The 14,450-nt window shown below is 39.8% G+C and overlaps 1 protein-coding gene and 1 non-coding gene across 2 annotated transcripts in view; both read left to right on the forward strand.

The window, feature by feature from the left end:
• The window catches only part of KHDC4 (KH domain containing 4, pre-mRNA splicing factor), a 16,725-nt gene extending 3,121 nt beyond the window's left edge, over positions 1–13,604 (forward strand). The window contains exons 4-13 of the mRNA XM_006030980.2: positions 1,366–1,418; positions 4,636–4,799; positions 5,124–5,335; positions 6,809–6,869; positions 7,756–7,813; positions 7,992–8,242; positions 8,798–8,953; positions 10,077–10,189; positions 11,711–11,802; positions 12,898–13,604. Of these exons, the coding sequence (XP_006031042.1) occupies positions 1,366–1,418; positions 4,636–4,799; positions 5,124–5,335; positions 6,809–6,869; positions 7,756–7,813; positions 7,992–8,242; positions 8,798–8,953; positions 10,077–10,189; positions 11,711–11,802; positions 12,898–13,097 (1,360 nt within the window). The 3' untranslated portion in view covers positions 13,098–13,604. The remainder of the gene's footprint in view (positions 1–1,365; positions 1,419–4,635; positions 4,800–5,123; positions 5,336–6,808; positions 6,870–7,755; positions 7,814–7,991; positions 8,243–8,797; positions 8,954–10,076; positions 10,190–11,710; positions 11,803–12,897) is intronic.
• On the forward strand, positions 4,904–5,031 carry LOC112551476. Its single transcript, XR_003095781.1, has one exon.
• Positions 13,605–14,450: the final 846 nt, after the last annotated feature.

Consider the following 14,450-nt stretch of genomic DNA (forward strand, 5'->3'; position numbering starts at 1 on the left):
TTCCTGCCTCCTTGAGGTTTATCAGATAACTAGTGAATTGCCCATCAACAATGATGGATGAATTTCAAATAACGCTAATGCTTACAGTGGCCAGATAATTGTCTCCTCACAGTAGTCTCCTCTTGAGACTCATTTGCATGGCTCTCTTAATGTTGCCTAACATCTAATCACCTTCTTCATGTAGCTTGGTCCTCAGGGGCTAGTCCGTCTGTCTGTGTGTCTCTCTGTCTGTAACATTTTTTAAGGGTGCTGGGAGCCCGGCACAGCAGGGAGGAGCCAGCTGAGGAAAAGCAAGAGTCAGGCTCCCAGCTACGATGAGACTACTTTCTTGATGATGTTGTGCATCTAATTTTCTTCTCGCAGTAGGCAGGAGCCTGGCTCCCACTTTTCCTCAGCTGGCCCCTCCTTCTGCCCTCCCTGCTGCACCAGGCTCCCGGTCTCCTTAAAGAGCATTACTAAGCCCTTTACTGTATAGAATTCTAATGCAGGAAACAGCACGCACTCCTGCCCTTTTGGTCTAGCTTTGCTTGAGGCAAACAGATCAGTTCCATGCGGCTGCCGCAGTGGCAGCAGGACTCTGGTTGAGAACCACAGTGTAAGATGAGGCAGTAGAACAGTGATTCTCAACCAGGGTGTTGCCAGATTGAAAAAACATGGAAAAGTGCTCTGTATGTAAAAAGGTTGAGAACTGTTGATGTTATTTAGTAATGCTATATGGAAGACATTACACTGTTCCTTGCACAACTCTGAGTTATGGCTTTGTGATTGCTTGACTAGATTTAACCCTAATGCGCATACCAATGTATAAGAAGGCTATGCTTATGGACTGTTACTGTATAAGTGAGTGAAAAACAAAAAAGTATGTTAAATATAAACTATTAAAAGCAACTATGGTATTAAAAAATTAAGCTGATTTATACCTTCACCAAGGAAACTTTTGAGTTTCTTTTCTTGACTTTTTTTTGTCTGTTGAGCACCATATTGCTCCAAGTATACCCTCTGTAAAACCAAACCTTTCCTTAAAAGTGACTTGTATTCATAAAAAAGGTTTTTGTGTGCGCACCTTTGTACCTTCATAAATCTGTTTATTTGAGGCTTTATATTTTTCTTAAGTGAAGAGATGCACCCAAATTTCCTATCTTAAATTCAAATGCATCCTAAATTTGAATATGGTAAATGAAAAATGCACAATTAAGGAAACATTCAGTTATGTTTAGCTAAACATACTGAGGCTACCGATTTACAGCTTCCTGCCATTTGTTATGTCAGTAAGGATTGTTAATCTTATACTTTTTTGATAGTTTGTAGCCTTTATCAATATAATGGAATTTTAGTTTAATAGAATGTTTTGGGTTTTTCTAATAGAGATCGTCCCTTGTATCTCCATGTCCAAGGGCAGACACGGGAGCTAGTTGATAGTAAGTATAGTTCTGTGTCCTACTTCTAAATGGTAGGTGGTTGCTATGTTCTTTTCTCCTTCAAAATGTGTATTGTTTGTTTTTTACAATTTTTTTCCATGTGTACTTGTGTGTGAGAAACTTGAGTTTTAAATCATTCCAGGTGTATAACAGATCACGTCAACACAGTTATGGTAAATTCCTTATAGGTGAAAAAGTCAAAAGCATCTTGTAGTGCTTTGTACAAGTCATCAATTAAAGTTTTGCTACACCACAATAGAGCGACTCCTAGAGTTGAATTGCACCTCCTCTAAAAGGAATACCCTGCCATTTGTCTACAGAAACGTGGCTGGTGGCAGTGCTTCTTGTGCGTCACCACATTGAGGTGTAGGTAGAGATTCTAAAATGCTACATAATCAGGTCTAAGTGTCATTGTTATAAAAGGGATGTTTTGAGTTATGGTTACTAGACCACATAATGCACCAACACAAATTGTAAAAATACAAAGGCATAAGCTTTCCATCCACACCATTTCTCAGTTGACTCATATTTCCTCTTAACGGAGTCTGCAAGCCTTTTTGTCCAACATATCCTGTCATCTGCCATGCATCTTTTCATATAATGGTGTATTTCACCCATACATGCAGATCTCAATTATAATTAGGAGTCTACCAAACTCAAGGAGGTGGCCATCCAATTTCAGTGGCAGATCCTGGGGCCAGCAGCCAATTTCACAGGCTGAGTGCAGCACGGCTCCCTCCCACCTCTGACCAAGGGGCCACAGCAGTCCCACCCCTCCCCACAGATTACCACATGGCCTGGTACTGCAGCTTAATTAACCTGATTAAGCCTGGGGAAGCCATTAATCTACACCTTGTTAACGGTGAATTAATGGCTTCCCCAGGCTTAATTGGTTATTAAGCCATGGTTTTGGGCCATCCCCAAGCAGTGGGCTCTATGCTTTGGGTGGGCTTGCTGAACAAGCTGACCGGCAAGCAGAGAAAAGTGTGTGGAAAGCCCTGCAGACTTGGAGCATGGGGGGTGGGGAGGGGAGGGTGGGTGAGACTGCTCCCAACAGGCTGCTGTGAGCAGCCCTACCCTACCCCCTCCCCCTCCACCTTTTTCCCATGCTCCAAGACTCAAGGGCTTCCCATGTACTTTTCTCTGCTTGCTGGTAAGTTGTATTTTTTTAGCAAGCCTCCTAAAAGCACAGAGCCCACCTGAAACCGCAGTTTCCACAAAAATTGCACAATCACAGTTTCAGTAGGTGACTAATCATAATTGTTATCCTGAATCTTACTGAGAGAGAAAAACCTGCATGTTGTTAGGACCACTCACATTTTGGCACTGGGACTCCACGTCTGGACTGGACCTATGTGGCCCTCCAGTCCATTCCAACCTGGGAATTCTGCTAGCATAGGAACAGCATAGGTGATCTTCCTCTGTAGACCTCACATCCAGTGTGGCTCCATCTCATCCTCAGGTGAATGTTGTAGGTCAGGGACCTGACTCTTAATTAAAACATTTCAAAACTGGTATAAAATTACCTTTGTTCCCTAGTGTCTGGGTCCACATTTCAGACATGTTTACTGGTTCTGTGTTTGTATTGAGTCACACAGAGTTAGTGTTGCTTTCACAAGTTAAGTTCTAGACATGATTTTTTAATCCAAATATGTGAAAAGAGGAGCTATTTGATGGTTATGGTATATCTTTCCTGCATCAGACAACAAAAACATTTTGGCTTGTATATGCTCATTCATTTTGTTCATTTTGAAATTCGGAACTAATATTTTGGCTCCAAGCATATGAACTGTAACAGTCCACATAGTGAGTCTAGGCATACAAATGAACTGGAACAAAAGCCATTAGTTTAAAATGTTTCAGCAAAATGTAGTCCCTAATATGTGCAGGGTTTCTTCGTCCAAATCGGTCTCTTATTTTAACTCAAATATTGCTTTTGGCTAGATTCTTGGGGCGGGGGGTTGATACTCTTAACCTTTTTAGAACTTGTAGAAGAAAAAACAACCAAGTAGGAAAGAAACTTCCCATGAAGTACACATGGGTAACATTAACGATAAGGCCTATAGGGAGTTGATACTGTAAATTGGGTTGCAGATCATTGCTTTCCTCTTTTAATTAAATGTGAGGTTTCTAGTGAATAAGCCAAATTCCTCCTTGTATAGTTTTCATCTGTTGAGAAGTGTGAGAGAATTTGCTTAGTCTCCTTCCTGATCGTGATCTGTGAGGATACACATTCTTTTTACTCATTGAATTATTAGCTAGTCTTGTGTAATGAACGTGAATTAGTGACCAAGTCACTCCCACACATTTCAACCAAAAGAAAATTACTAGTAAAAATTTGAAAACCCTTAACATTTTGCATAGGAACAAATGCCACTCTAGTAGTAATATTGGTAACAGTGGTTCTTTTCTATTAGGCAGTTATTCAATATGGGAGAAGCTACACCTTCCCAAAATGCTCACCTATCAGTGTGGAAAACTCCTCAAGAGTAGCAATGTGTAACTGTTGAGTAGTGTTACCATAAATTTAATGATATTTAATTTATCAAATAATGCAAGAATGTGGTAGATGAAGGAACCCAAGGGAATTACAGTATGGTGACTACGTAGACAAAAATGTTGTAGGTGTCATTTGGCATAGTTTTCCTTTGGCCATGTATCTTAGCCACACATCTTTATGGGATATGGAATGTACATTTGGTATAAATATGCAATACTTATTTTGAGTAAGAACTCAGCAGGATTCCCATGCTACATTTTTCAATGCTATCCACTTTTTATGGTTTGGAACACCACAAGAAATGAGCTCAAGTGAGCTGTGTGATCACAATACTTTGTCCCTGGAAGAGTTACTAGCACTGGATATTATCATCATCATCTTTATTTAAGTTGCAGCTGTACATTGGATAGTGACAACAAATTTAACTAAATACTAACCTTTAAAATGCTGGGCTAAGAGTGTAACGTGCATGGGAGGATGATTGATACTGGAACTCTTGTGATAAAAGAAAGGTTGCCACAATCTCATTTTCTTTAACTCGAGCAAGAAAGAACAGGCAAATGTGTGATGCAGGCTGTTTTTATAGCATGAGCAGATTGCTGCAGTGGATTACCCTGCCAAAAGAGATGATTTAAAGTGTAGACAACCCTGAGACCTTGTCAATTAAAATAGCATCCCATTGCTGGAATTAAAACAACACTGTATCATATCTAACAGGAGCTGTAAACCGAATTAAAGAGATAATTACTAATGGAGTAGTGAAAGCTGCCACTGGTTCCAGCCCAACGTTCAATGGAGCTACAGTTACTGTTTATCATCAGCCTGCCCCCATCACCCAGTTGTCTCCAGCTGTTGGTCAGAAACCTTCATTCCAGTCAGGGGTATGTAATTCAGTGTGTGATTCTTGTGGTATTTTTATGTTCTTAACATTTGCCCACTAGAAAATCTGTATATCTAAGATTGTATAGTAAATATAATTTTGATAACTGGAGGGCTAAGAAGGTGGAGTCTGGAAAGTGAGACTCTGCTTATACTGTCCTCCTAGAAAAAGGGGATGGAGAGAGCAGTCCTACTGGCAGAGAAGCAAAGGACTGACTGCGTCATCCAACACTGACCATTCTGAGTTTTTCAAGAGGAAGTATAATTTCTGCACAAGAGTTGTAAACTTTATAAATGCAATGGTTAGCTATTTGTTTTGTTTGCAGATGCATTATGTTCAGGACAAATTATTTGTTGGTCTGGAACATGCTGTACCTACATTTAATGTGAAGGAAAAGGTGGAAGGGCCTGGGTGCTCCTACTTGCAACATATTCAGATTGAGACTGGTGCCAAGGTCTTCCTACGTGGGAAGGGCTCAGGCTGTATAGAGCCAGCATCAGGCCGAGAAGCCTTTGAACCGATGTACATTTATATCAGGTATGAATACTTGCTGAGTAGTTGTTTATAAATATAGTGACTGCTTTTACTCCTTAAAAAGTATTCTTAAGAGTTAATAAAAGTAACCCCCCCCCCAAAAAAAAAAAAAACAACCCACAACAAAACAACATATTATACATACTTTAATCTTAATGTACTGTTTTAGAATAAGGCCACAGTAAACTTGTTGTTTTGATTGGAGTTTTTTATGGACAGAATCACAGACAAGTAGGGCTGGAGGCTTCCTGCTCAAGGTGGTATTGTCCCGGTCTGAATCGTCCCAGCCAGATGTTAGTCTGACCTGCGCTTAAAATTACTTTTTAAGAATGGAGATTTTGCAGCATCTCTGGGTAGCCTGTGCTATCCCCCCTCATAGTAAGAGTTTTTAAGGCAAACCTGAATTTTCCTTGTTGCAATTTAAGACTATTGCTGCTTGTCCTATACCCTGCAGCCACATAAGCTAGCACCATTCTTTATGACCACCCTTCAGGTATTTGATGACTATTATCAAATCTTTTCTTTTCCTTCTCCAGACTAAATAATTCAACTTTCTTTGTAAGTCACATTTCCTAGACCTCCAGTCACTTTTGTTACTCTCTGCTGGACTCTAATTTGTTCACGTCTTCAATGAAGTACAGTGCCCAAAACTGGACACAGTACTCCATGTGAGACCTCACCAGTGCTGAAGAGAGTGGACAGATCACTTCCCTTGGCTTGCAAATGATGATTCTGTTAATACAGCCCAGCATGCTATTAGTCTTCTTTACAACATCCTGTTGGCCCTGTTCTGTGGGCTGACATTTAGCGTACGGTCTACTATAATACCCAGGTCCTTTTCTGCAGTGCTGCAGCCAGTCATTTCCCAGTTTGCATTTGTGCATGCAGTTGTTCAGCCCTAAGTGCAGGACTTTGCACCCTTATTAAATTTCATTCACTTAAACTGAAAAAAAATGGTCTGAAGTTACCAAGGTAACTCTAAATCCTAATCCTCCCCTCCAGTCTGCACCTCCAGTCAGTTTGATATCATCTGTAAATACACTATGCACGTATTCAGTCCCACCCTCCAAATCATTAACAAAGATTAAACAACGCTGGACCTAGAACAGGCCTCGTGGAACTTCATACCTCCTCCCAATTAGGCATTGAGCAATTGATGACTAATCTTTAAGAATGGTGATTTAAGCAGTTATATATCCACCTTACAGTAGTTTCGTGTGGAATTTTAAAAAGAAAATTCAGTGTCCATATTCCAGTCAAGACACCAGTTTGTATAATATTAAATGGTGTTCAAAGTTCAAGGGCCCAAAATAAACGGTGAAGCAAGTTATCACTAAAGGAAAAGGGCCAGGTATTGCACTTACCAGTAAAGAAAGCAAAGAGGACGAAACAGCCAAATCTAGTAATAGATATTTTTTCTTAAATAGTAAGATTGTTGTCATCCTTTTTTTAATTTCTTGCCTATTGTGTTTTCAGTCACCCAAAACCAGAAGGTCTGGCAGCTGCCAAAAAGCTATGTGAGAACCTATTACAGACTGTAAGTAACTCTTCTTTTAGTTCTTCTCATATAAATGTGAAATTTCAGAGTTCCTTTTAGCTCTCCTGTGCTTCAGGATAAAACCCGTTGTTAAGCTCCCAGCAAAACTACTTGTATGCTTTGATGTGCTGGTGGTGGTGGTTACAGGGAGATCTGAACTATAGTAAATCATTTTCAGAATATACCAATTATAAGGAAACCTTGAACCTCTTCAGCAGCTGTAGAAAAATGCCATAGTCAGTATATATACCATGTGTAGGAAGAACCCTCTTTTCCCTCTTTGTGGTAGCATATCTTTTTACTATCCCTTCCATGTAGTTTCCCTGAAGCTATTTACTGCAGCAAGGCATGTTGTCCAATTACCACTGCCTGCCTGTTTTGGTCTCTTGTATAAAGCCTTGTCCATTTCTGGATGGGCACTCTCCCATTTTTAACTCTTTCAGTCTTATGGTGCTAGGGTATACTGCATCAGGTAGCTCAAAGTCTGGTGGGCCATATTCTTTGAATCAAGCTCAAATATAGGCTCATCACATGATTTAGAACTTCTAGTATGTGCGAGTCTGTGGACTTGGACTACTTCTGAATGTGTTTTAGCAATTTCAAAAGTCTTCTCTGCTTCCTGTAGAGAACTATTCTACTGCCAATTTGTACTATGCATGTTTTTGTATCTGGCACAGATTTCTCATAGAAAAAAAGCCTGATAGTGACCAAGCTCTTTTTTTTTCCCTTCTCATTTATTTCTTGGATTATCAATATTACTTTGAGTGTGGCAGAACCCAGTCCCATTGTAACAGAACAATGCAATAAGCTGTTCTTTGCCCCCCAAAAGATGTCTGACCGAAGATTCACATACATGTATTTACTAATTTATGAATGTCCTTCATAGGTTCATGCTGAATACTCTCGATTTGTGAATCAGATAGCTACTGCAGTACCTTTAGCAGGTAAATGTTAAAGCTTTTCAGCAGTATTTTATATGTGGTCTATATCAGTCTTTCTCTTAATTTTACAAGTTTTTTTCAGTGAACCATTTTATCTATCTTCATCAATTAAATATTTTTTTGATTCTGCAGCTGATTTGGAAATAAACCATTTTTTTTAACTTTCCTTTTCCCCCACCAGGTTTCACGCAACCTGCTGCTATAAATAATGTACCTCCTCAGCCATCATACTATCCATCAAATGGCTACCAATCTGGTTACCCTGTTGTTCCCCCTCCTCAACAGCCAGTTCAGCCACCTTATGGTGTACCCGGCATAGTACCACCTGCCGTGCCACTGGCACCTGGAGTGTTGACATTACCCACAGGAGTTCCACCTGTACCCACACAATACCCAATTTCTCAAGTACAGCCTCCAGCCAGTACTGGCCAGGTAGGACAAGAGATGAATAAATTAAACTAAATTTCTCCACTTACTAGGATATGCCTTCGCTGCAAAATCTTTATGATCATTCTAGATGAAACATACGTTTTAGAGTGTTCATGTAAAATGTTCTTGCTATTTTTCTGGGACCTTTTTTAGGTGCAAGTCAGGTAGTGATGCAAGGTTGCAATTACCTAAGAAATGACTACTCATTAGGCAAGCAGAAATATCTTAAATGTTCTCTCTCTCTTAACCGTAGAACAGAGTTTTCCCTCCACAGATACTGTCACAAAGGGTATTAAATTAACACTAGTAGAGCAAGTTTGAATAGTTGTAAATAGTAACCACTTCAAAGTTGGTGCATTCTCCAACTTCCTTGCTTAGCATGACTTTTAAAGAAGTGAGTGTTTCTAAATGGTTTGCCTCTCTGGTTAAGGGGAATGATAATGATGTATTCCTTTGTTGTGGGGGGTGGAGATTTTTTTTTTAAAAAGTATACTCAGTTATTTTTAGTGGTATATCTTCAGACTTCTGTGTGCTTTGTTTTTCATTTCTGTTTTTTAGAGTCCCCTGAGCACTCCTTTTCTTCCTGCTGCCCCAGTGAAAACAACCTTGCCAGCTGGTACACAGCCACAAGTCCAACCACAACCCCAAGGCCAAAAGAGGCGTTTCACTGAGGAGCTACCAGATGAGAGAGAGTCGGGACTGCTGGGATACCAGGTGGAATAAAATAAACAATTTTATTACTTGCCCCAATTCTCTTTCTCAGAAAGAGACGTTGCTGTGAAGGGATCACCGTTTGTATAGTTTTTCATAATGGCAATTAAGATATCTGGAAGATACCAGTATGTTATAAAATTTTAATATTAAAAGTAATGTCAAGCAAAGAAGAGACTTAATATGTCTGTTCTTTGACAAGTGCGCTTTCTGTATTTGATACTTACTCTTTGTTTCACGGTAAAATTACTTTCCCTTTCCTTCCATAAAGAACAGAATTATCTTCAGATCAAAAGAAGGTTAATAATTGTTGCCTTTCCTGCAAGAAAAGAAATATGATTTCTTCCAGAATCTTTTCTTAGAAAGGCTATAATAAGCCTAGATTTAAATAGGATTCTTTTTCTTTTTTTTCTGATGGCATAGGACAAACCAACAGCCACAGTTAATTTAATAATAATATAATGCAGTTTGCAAAATTTTCTCAAAACTGTTTTATATGGTAAAGTGAAGGGGCAAGAAAGTTACCATAAGTCATCTTCTTGTGCTTGTCCCTGGTAAAATTTTGCCAAATTCACCTTGGAAAGCCTTGTGGGAGAGAGAGACAATAAAAATGTTACTCAGGAACATTTTGAAAAATAACAGGTATGTTTGACCCACAAATATGTATGCAAGATGAATACTGTTTAGTGTCATACGATCTACATAACATTCTGTTTTTAGTCTGTGAAGGAAGTGGGTAACTACCTCACCTTGTAGTCTAGAATTTGTGGGAAAATAGATGATAAAATCACTCTTTTACCTTAGCACTGAAATACTACAGTTATGGGTTCATTAACAAAAAAAAAAATCTGTTACAATTTGCATATCTTAATCTACAGTTCAAAGGGAAGCAAGGGAAAGCATTTTACTTAATGCAAAGCAATAAATATTTCCTTTTATCTTTAACAGCAATCTTATACTTTTGTCATTGTGCTACATATTAGACTCAGAAAATTGGAAATGCTAAACCCAGTCTGTAGTTTGCAATATACTCTGAAAGGTTGGGTTTCCTGGCATTATCATTAAGGAGCTATAGTTTATATCATAGTTGTAGATTTGCTAATGCCGTGTGTTTTTCTGCTCATAGCATGGACCCATTCATATGACTAATTTAGGTACAGGCTTCTCTGGTCAGAGTGAAATTGATGGAGCAGGATCGAAGCCAGCAAGTTCCTCAGGAAAGGAGAGAGAGAGGGACAGGTAAGTGTGCTCAGTAAGGGTATAAAAGGGTTATGGTCATACCTATGGTGGCTTGAGGAAGAGCAATTTTTAGACTAGTATGTTTCAGCTTCAGGGCTGTGACCCAAAAGTGAGTTTCAGAACCATCAGGAAAGCTGCAAGCTGTTGAGTATTCCTATAATATAAAGAAAGTGTTGTTTCATTGCTCTCTGGAGACGCGTTATGTCAGTTTGTTGCAAATGAGAGAATTGCTAGCACTCTACTTGAGTAAGAGGTTGCTAACTTGAGAAGGTTTAGAAACAGTTTGTGGTAATGCCAAAACGAGCCTGGGGGATAGTAAGAAAGTTTTCAAAGGTCTCAAATTCATATTTTGAAGTTTAAGTGATGAGATATCAAAGAACTTGGAAAATTTAAAACTGGCAAATTGTTCAAAGGTGGCCTGTCTGTGTGGGGGGTTGTGCCTGATGAAAAAACTTCATGCAAGTTGTTTATTTCTTAAACAGTAACACTGAATGTTAGTCTGCATTTGATAGATCTTTAGGAAGAATTCCAGTTGTCCGGGGAACCCCGTGTTGTTCGGATTACCCCCTGTGTTGTTTAAGGATTACTCTTATTCAAATCCTTCCCGAATCCTTACTTCATAGCATTTAAAAGACGTGCTTTTCTAAGTGTCTTTATCTGGACAAAAACAGTAAGATGATGTCGTTTCCAGCCAGATTTTGTTACCTCACAAGAATGCTTTTTCAAGGAAGTTGCTAGAAACCCATATAATTCAGATTTAAGTTTAAAGTTTCATAAATGCTATAGCTACTCTTTATCTGCCCACCCCAGGCCAAAAAAAAAGGGAGGGAGGCAGTTAATGATGAGCAATGTTTTGCCATGGCATCCGCAAGAGCATTTAGTCATGAAAATGTGAGGCTTATCCCACAATTCTGCAGTGCCAGAAACCATGCTGTTTAAAAGGATAAAGAAACATTGCCTTTAGCTTACAAGGTCTGAAAGCACTAGACTAGCCTTTTCCTTAAAAAGGCCACGTTAGCTGTAGAAAAATAGTTATGATTCAATTCCCTTTCAACCTTTCACAGTTGAACTAGTGTTAACTAAGGCATCTGGGTTTACAGAGAGAGCTACCAAAGAATCTCAGTAACCATTTACATTTCTCTAAAACATTCGAGATTTAATTTCTCTTTCAGGTCTGGCATATACTGAATATGTGATTTTGCAATGTGAAAGTTTTATTGGCACTCATTTGGGATGGCTGACCTAATTCACTTAAGACTTTAGAAGGGTCAAAGCAAGGGAGAGCTGGTGATTGTCTGAGAGGATCCAGTGCTCAAACTCCAGTGCAGAGGAGCTAGTTGGATATAGAGTCTGACAATCAACAGTTGTCCTTTATCTTTAACCTCTGTTGCTTATTAAACACTCAATATATTGAGTCTAAATAACAAGCTCTTTAGTGCAGGGACCAAGGTACGTTGCTACCTACTCTGTAAAATACTGAAACCACAAAACTGTCATCTGTATTGTATTTTATTTCCACAGGCAGTTGATGCCTCCACCAGCTTTTCCAGTGACCGGCATGAAAATAGAATCCGAAGAAAGAAATGGCGCAGGGTCTTTACCGGGCAGCCATGGTGAGCACAGCGGACAAAATGCAAACTTGATTTGCAATCTACTGATCAAATGTTGACTCTCACAGATACTGGAATGGGTAGTCCTAGGCTGTCTTTGAGATTGCAGTTCTTTTAAGTGAAGGAAAGAAGTTGTTGTACAGACTTAAAATCTGTGCATTTCTCACATTCATGTAAGTGCATATCTGCCCAAGCACATACTTACGTAAGTGCTAGGAGAACATCTTGAACAGTGGTTGCTTTACTCCTATTTTGAAGGCAAGAAGACTTGACTTGATAATCAGCTGAGACACAGAAGCTTATGAGACTGCTCTGTTACATGGATAGGTCACATTTTTATGTTGCATTCAGGCCCCAGTTGGATAGCTCTGTATGTTTAATGCAATTAGTATAAGGCTGATTTTATCAGAAGACTTGATGCAGTGTCCATAAGCTTGATCCCTGTAGACGTAGTAAAGGACAGTAATGGAGATAATGGTTCGGATTCACTTTCACAGATGTGTGCCATACATCTAGTAGGCATTCTCCTTGTTTCTCCACAGCTAACAGAAATCATCTTTGGATTCTGTGTTTTCATAGGGTTTTTCTTAGCATCAAACATTTGATATGTCACAGAACAGGTAAAAATAAATTCAGGCCTATAAAAGTGGCAGAGCACCTTATACAAAAGTGAAAGCAAAATATGTAAAGCTGTTAACTTCAGGAGTTTGTTTTTTTTCCAATATTGATGCCAGAGCTCACCATTGTGTTAGGCTTCTTTTGATTAAGTTTGGAGATTTCTTTACATATTTATCTCTTAACGGTGAAGTCACAGCCACTTAGACTCGCTTGCTAACTTTACCTTTTTTTTGTGTTTCTTTTTTCTTTCTCTGTTCTCTTACATGGTTCTGATGGATCACATGTGCTGTTGCTGGTGCTGTTTCGTGTGGCTGCCGACCTTGGGTGACCGTTGGCTTTTTGACCTCGATATGGTGTCTGACTAACAATTTATAATTAACGTCTTTTTTATTAATTAACTTGTTTTGGGTATTTTTATCTCTCTCTTTTTTCCCCCCTGTTTTCTTGGGGGGTGGGCTGCTTTTTTTTTTTTTCTTCTAGATCATCCAGCCAAGAAGATGAAAACTGCAGAAAAGGGATTTGGATTGGTGGCTTATACTGGGGACTCATCAGATGAAGAAGAAGAACATGGTGCCCATAAAAATGCAAGTACTTTTTCACAGGGATGGAGTTTGGGGTACCAGTATCCTTCTTCACAGCAGCGAGCAAAACAACAGATGCCATTTTGGATGGCACCATAGAAGCAACAGAAGTTTTTTGTATCCCTCGGTTACATCTTTTTTTTTTTTTTCTCTAGCAATAATGCATGTATATTACAAAATGAACTTTGCGAATATACATTATTCTTACCTTAGCAGAAGCTAATGGTGCAGTATTCCCTTTTGAAAGGGGTTCTCTTATTTTTAAACTCTTTATTTCTGCAGTGGATTTGGCATCTATGAAAAGTTTGTTTGAAATTGCATCCTTAATGGAGCACAATATCTCTCATATGCAGTAAGGGAAAGTGCTCACAGAGTAAGAACAAGGAGGTCTCTTCCCCTGGCATTTCCCATGTGCCCAGGAAAGCCTCAGAAATGGAGAGAGCCAGGCAGGCTGACTTCAATTTTTCTGTTTGTACTAACTGATTTTTCTTGCTGTCGCCCTGTGTTTGCAGTCCCATCGAGTTAGTGATGATAACAGAATGTAATGTTTCAATCTTTCAGAGGTGAAAGGAGCACCTGTACATTAAAATTTCGTTTTAAGGATCATGTTGCCCTAAATTCCTAATTGTATTTACCTTAGGCGCACCCTGTATTTCAGTGTTTGATTTTTTTTTTACCTTTGAAATGTTGTTTCAGTAACTCAAAATAACTCTTGGTTCTAGCCAAATTTATTGGGGGGATATTGTGGGTCCCCCAAAACCTTCTATTCTGGATCGATCTGTTTCACTAGTAATCCTCACACTTACTTTGTACATCAGTGGTGTTTAATCTCAAGTTATCCCGGTGCATTTCATCCCACCCAGTCAGTTGATGTGGAACTATTGGCCACGATCCTGGTAGTCTCCTGATCATTCGCTTGCTCATTTTATTCTACCAGTTTTGTTTTGTGATTTGTTTAACAAAGAAACACAGCAGCCTGGTTTGTATGTCTCCAGAGAGCTGACCGCGGGCGCTGCTGCCCCACAGGCGTGCGGGAGCGCAACCTCCGAATGAGTTGCCGCGTTGTTTACAGTGACTGACAAGCAGCGCCGCCTCGGCCCTCGGCGTGGCAGCTTATTGCCAAAAGAACTGCGTGTTTTGGGGGGTTTTTTGGTTTTTTTAATCCTATCGCGAACCTCGGAGAACCTGCTTGCGCGCGGACACGGCGTCAGCGTCCTGCGTCCCGAGGGAGCGGGAAGACTGGACAAGGGTCACTTTTTTGCACATTTGACTGCCTGGCGGGTTGGCTGGCTTTGTACAAACGTCGTCTTCGGTTTCCTACACGTTGTAAATAGTCAAGCCCATAATTGCATTATAAATAAATGTATAACTATTGCTGCCTTTCCTCTACTTCCCCGGGCGGGCTGGGGGGCGGGGCGGGGCCTGGCTGGGAAAGGGGCCCGGCTCAGGGGC

The sequence above is a fragment of the Alligator sinensis genome, unplaced genomic scaffold (genome assembly GCF_000455745.1).
Source record: "Alligator sinensis unplaced genomic scaffold, ASM45574v1 scaffold1165_1, whole genome shotgun sequence".
Classification (NCBI taxonomy): domain Eukaryota; kingdom Metazoa; phylum Chordata; order Crocodylia; family Alligatoridae; genus Alligator; species Alligator sinensis.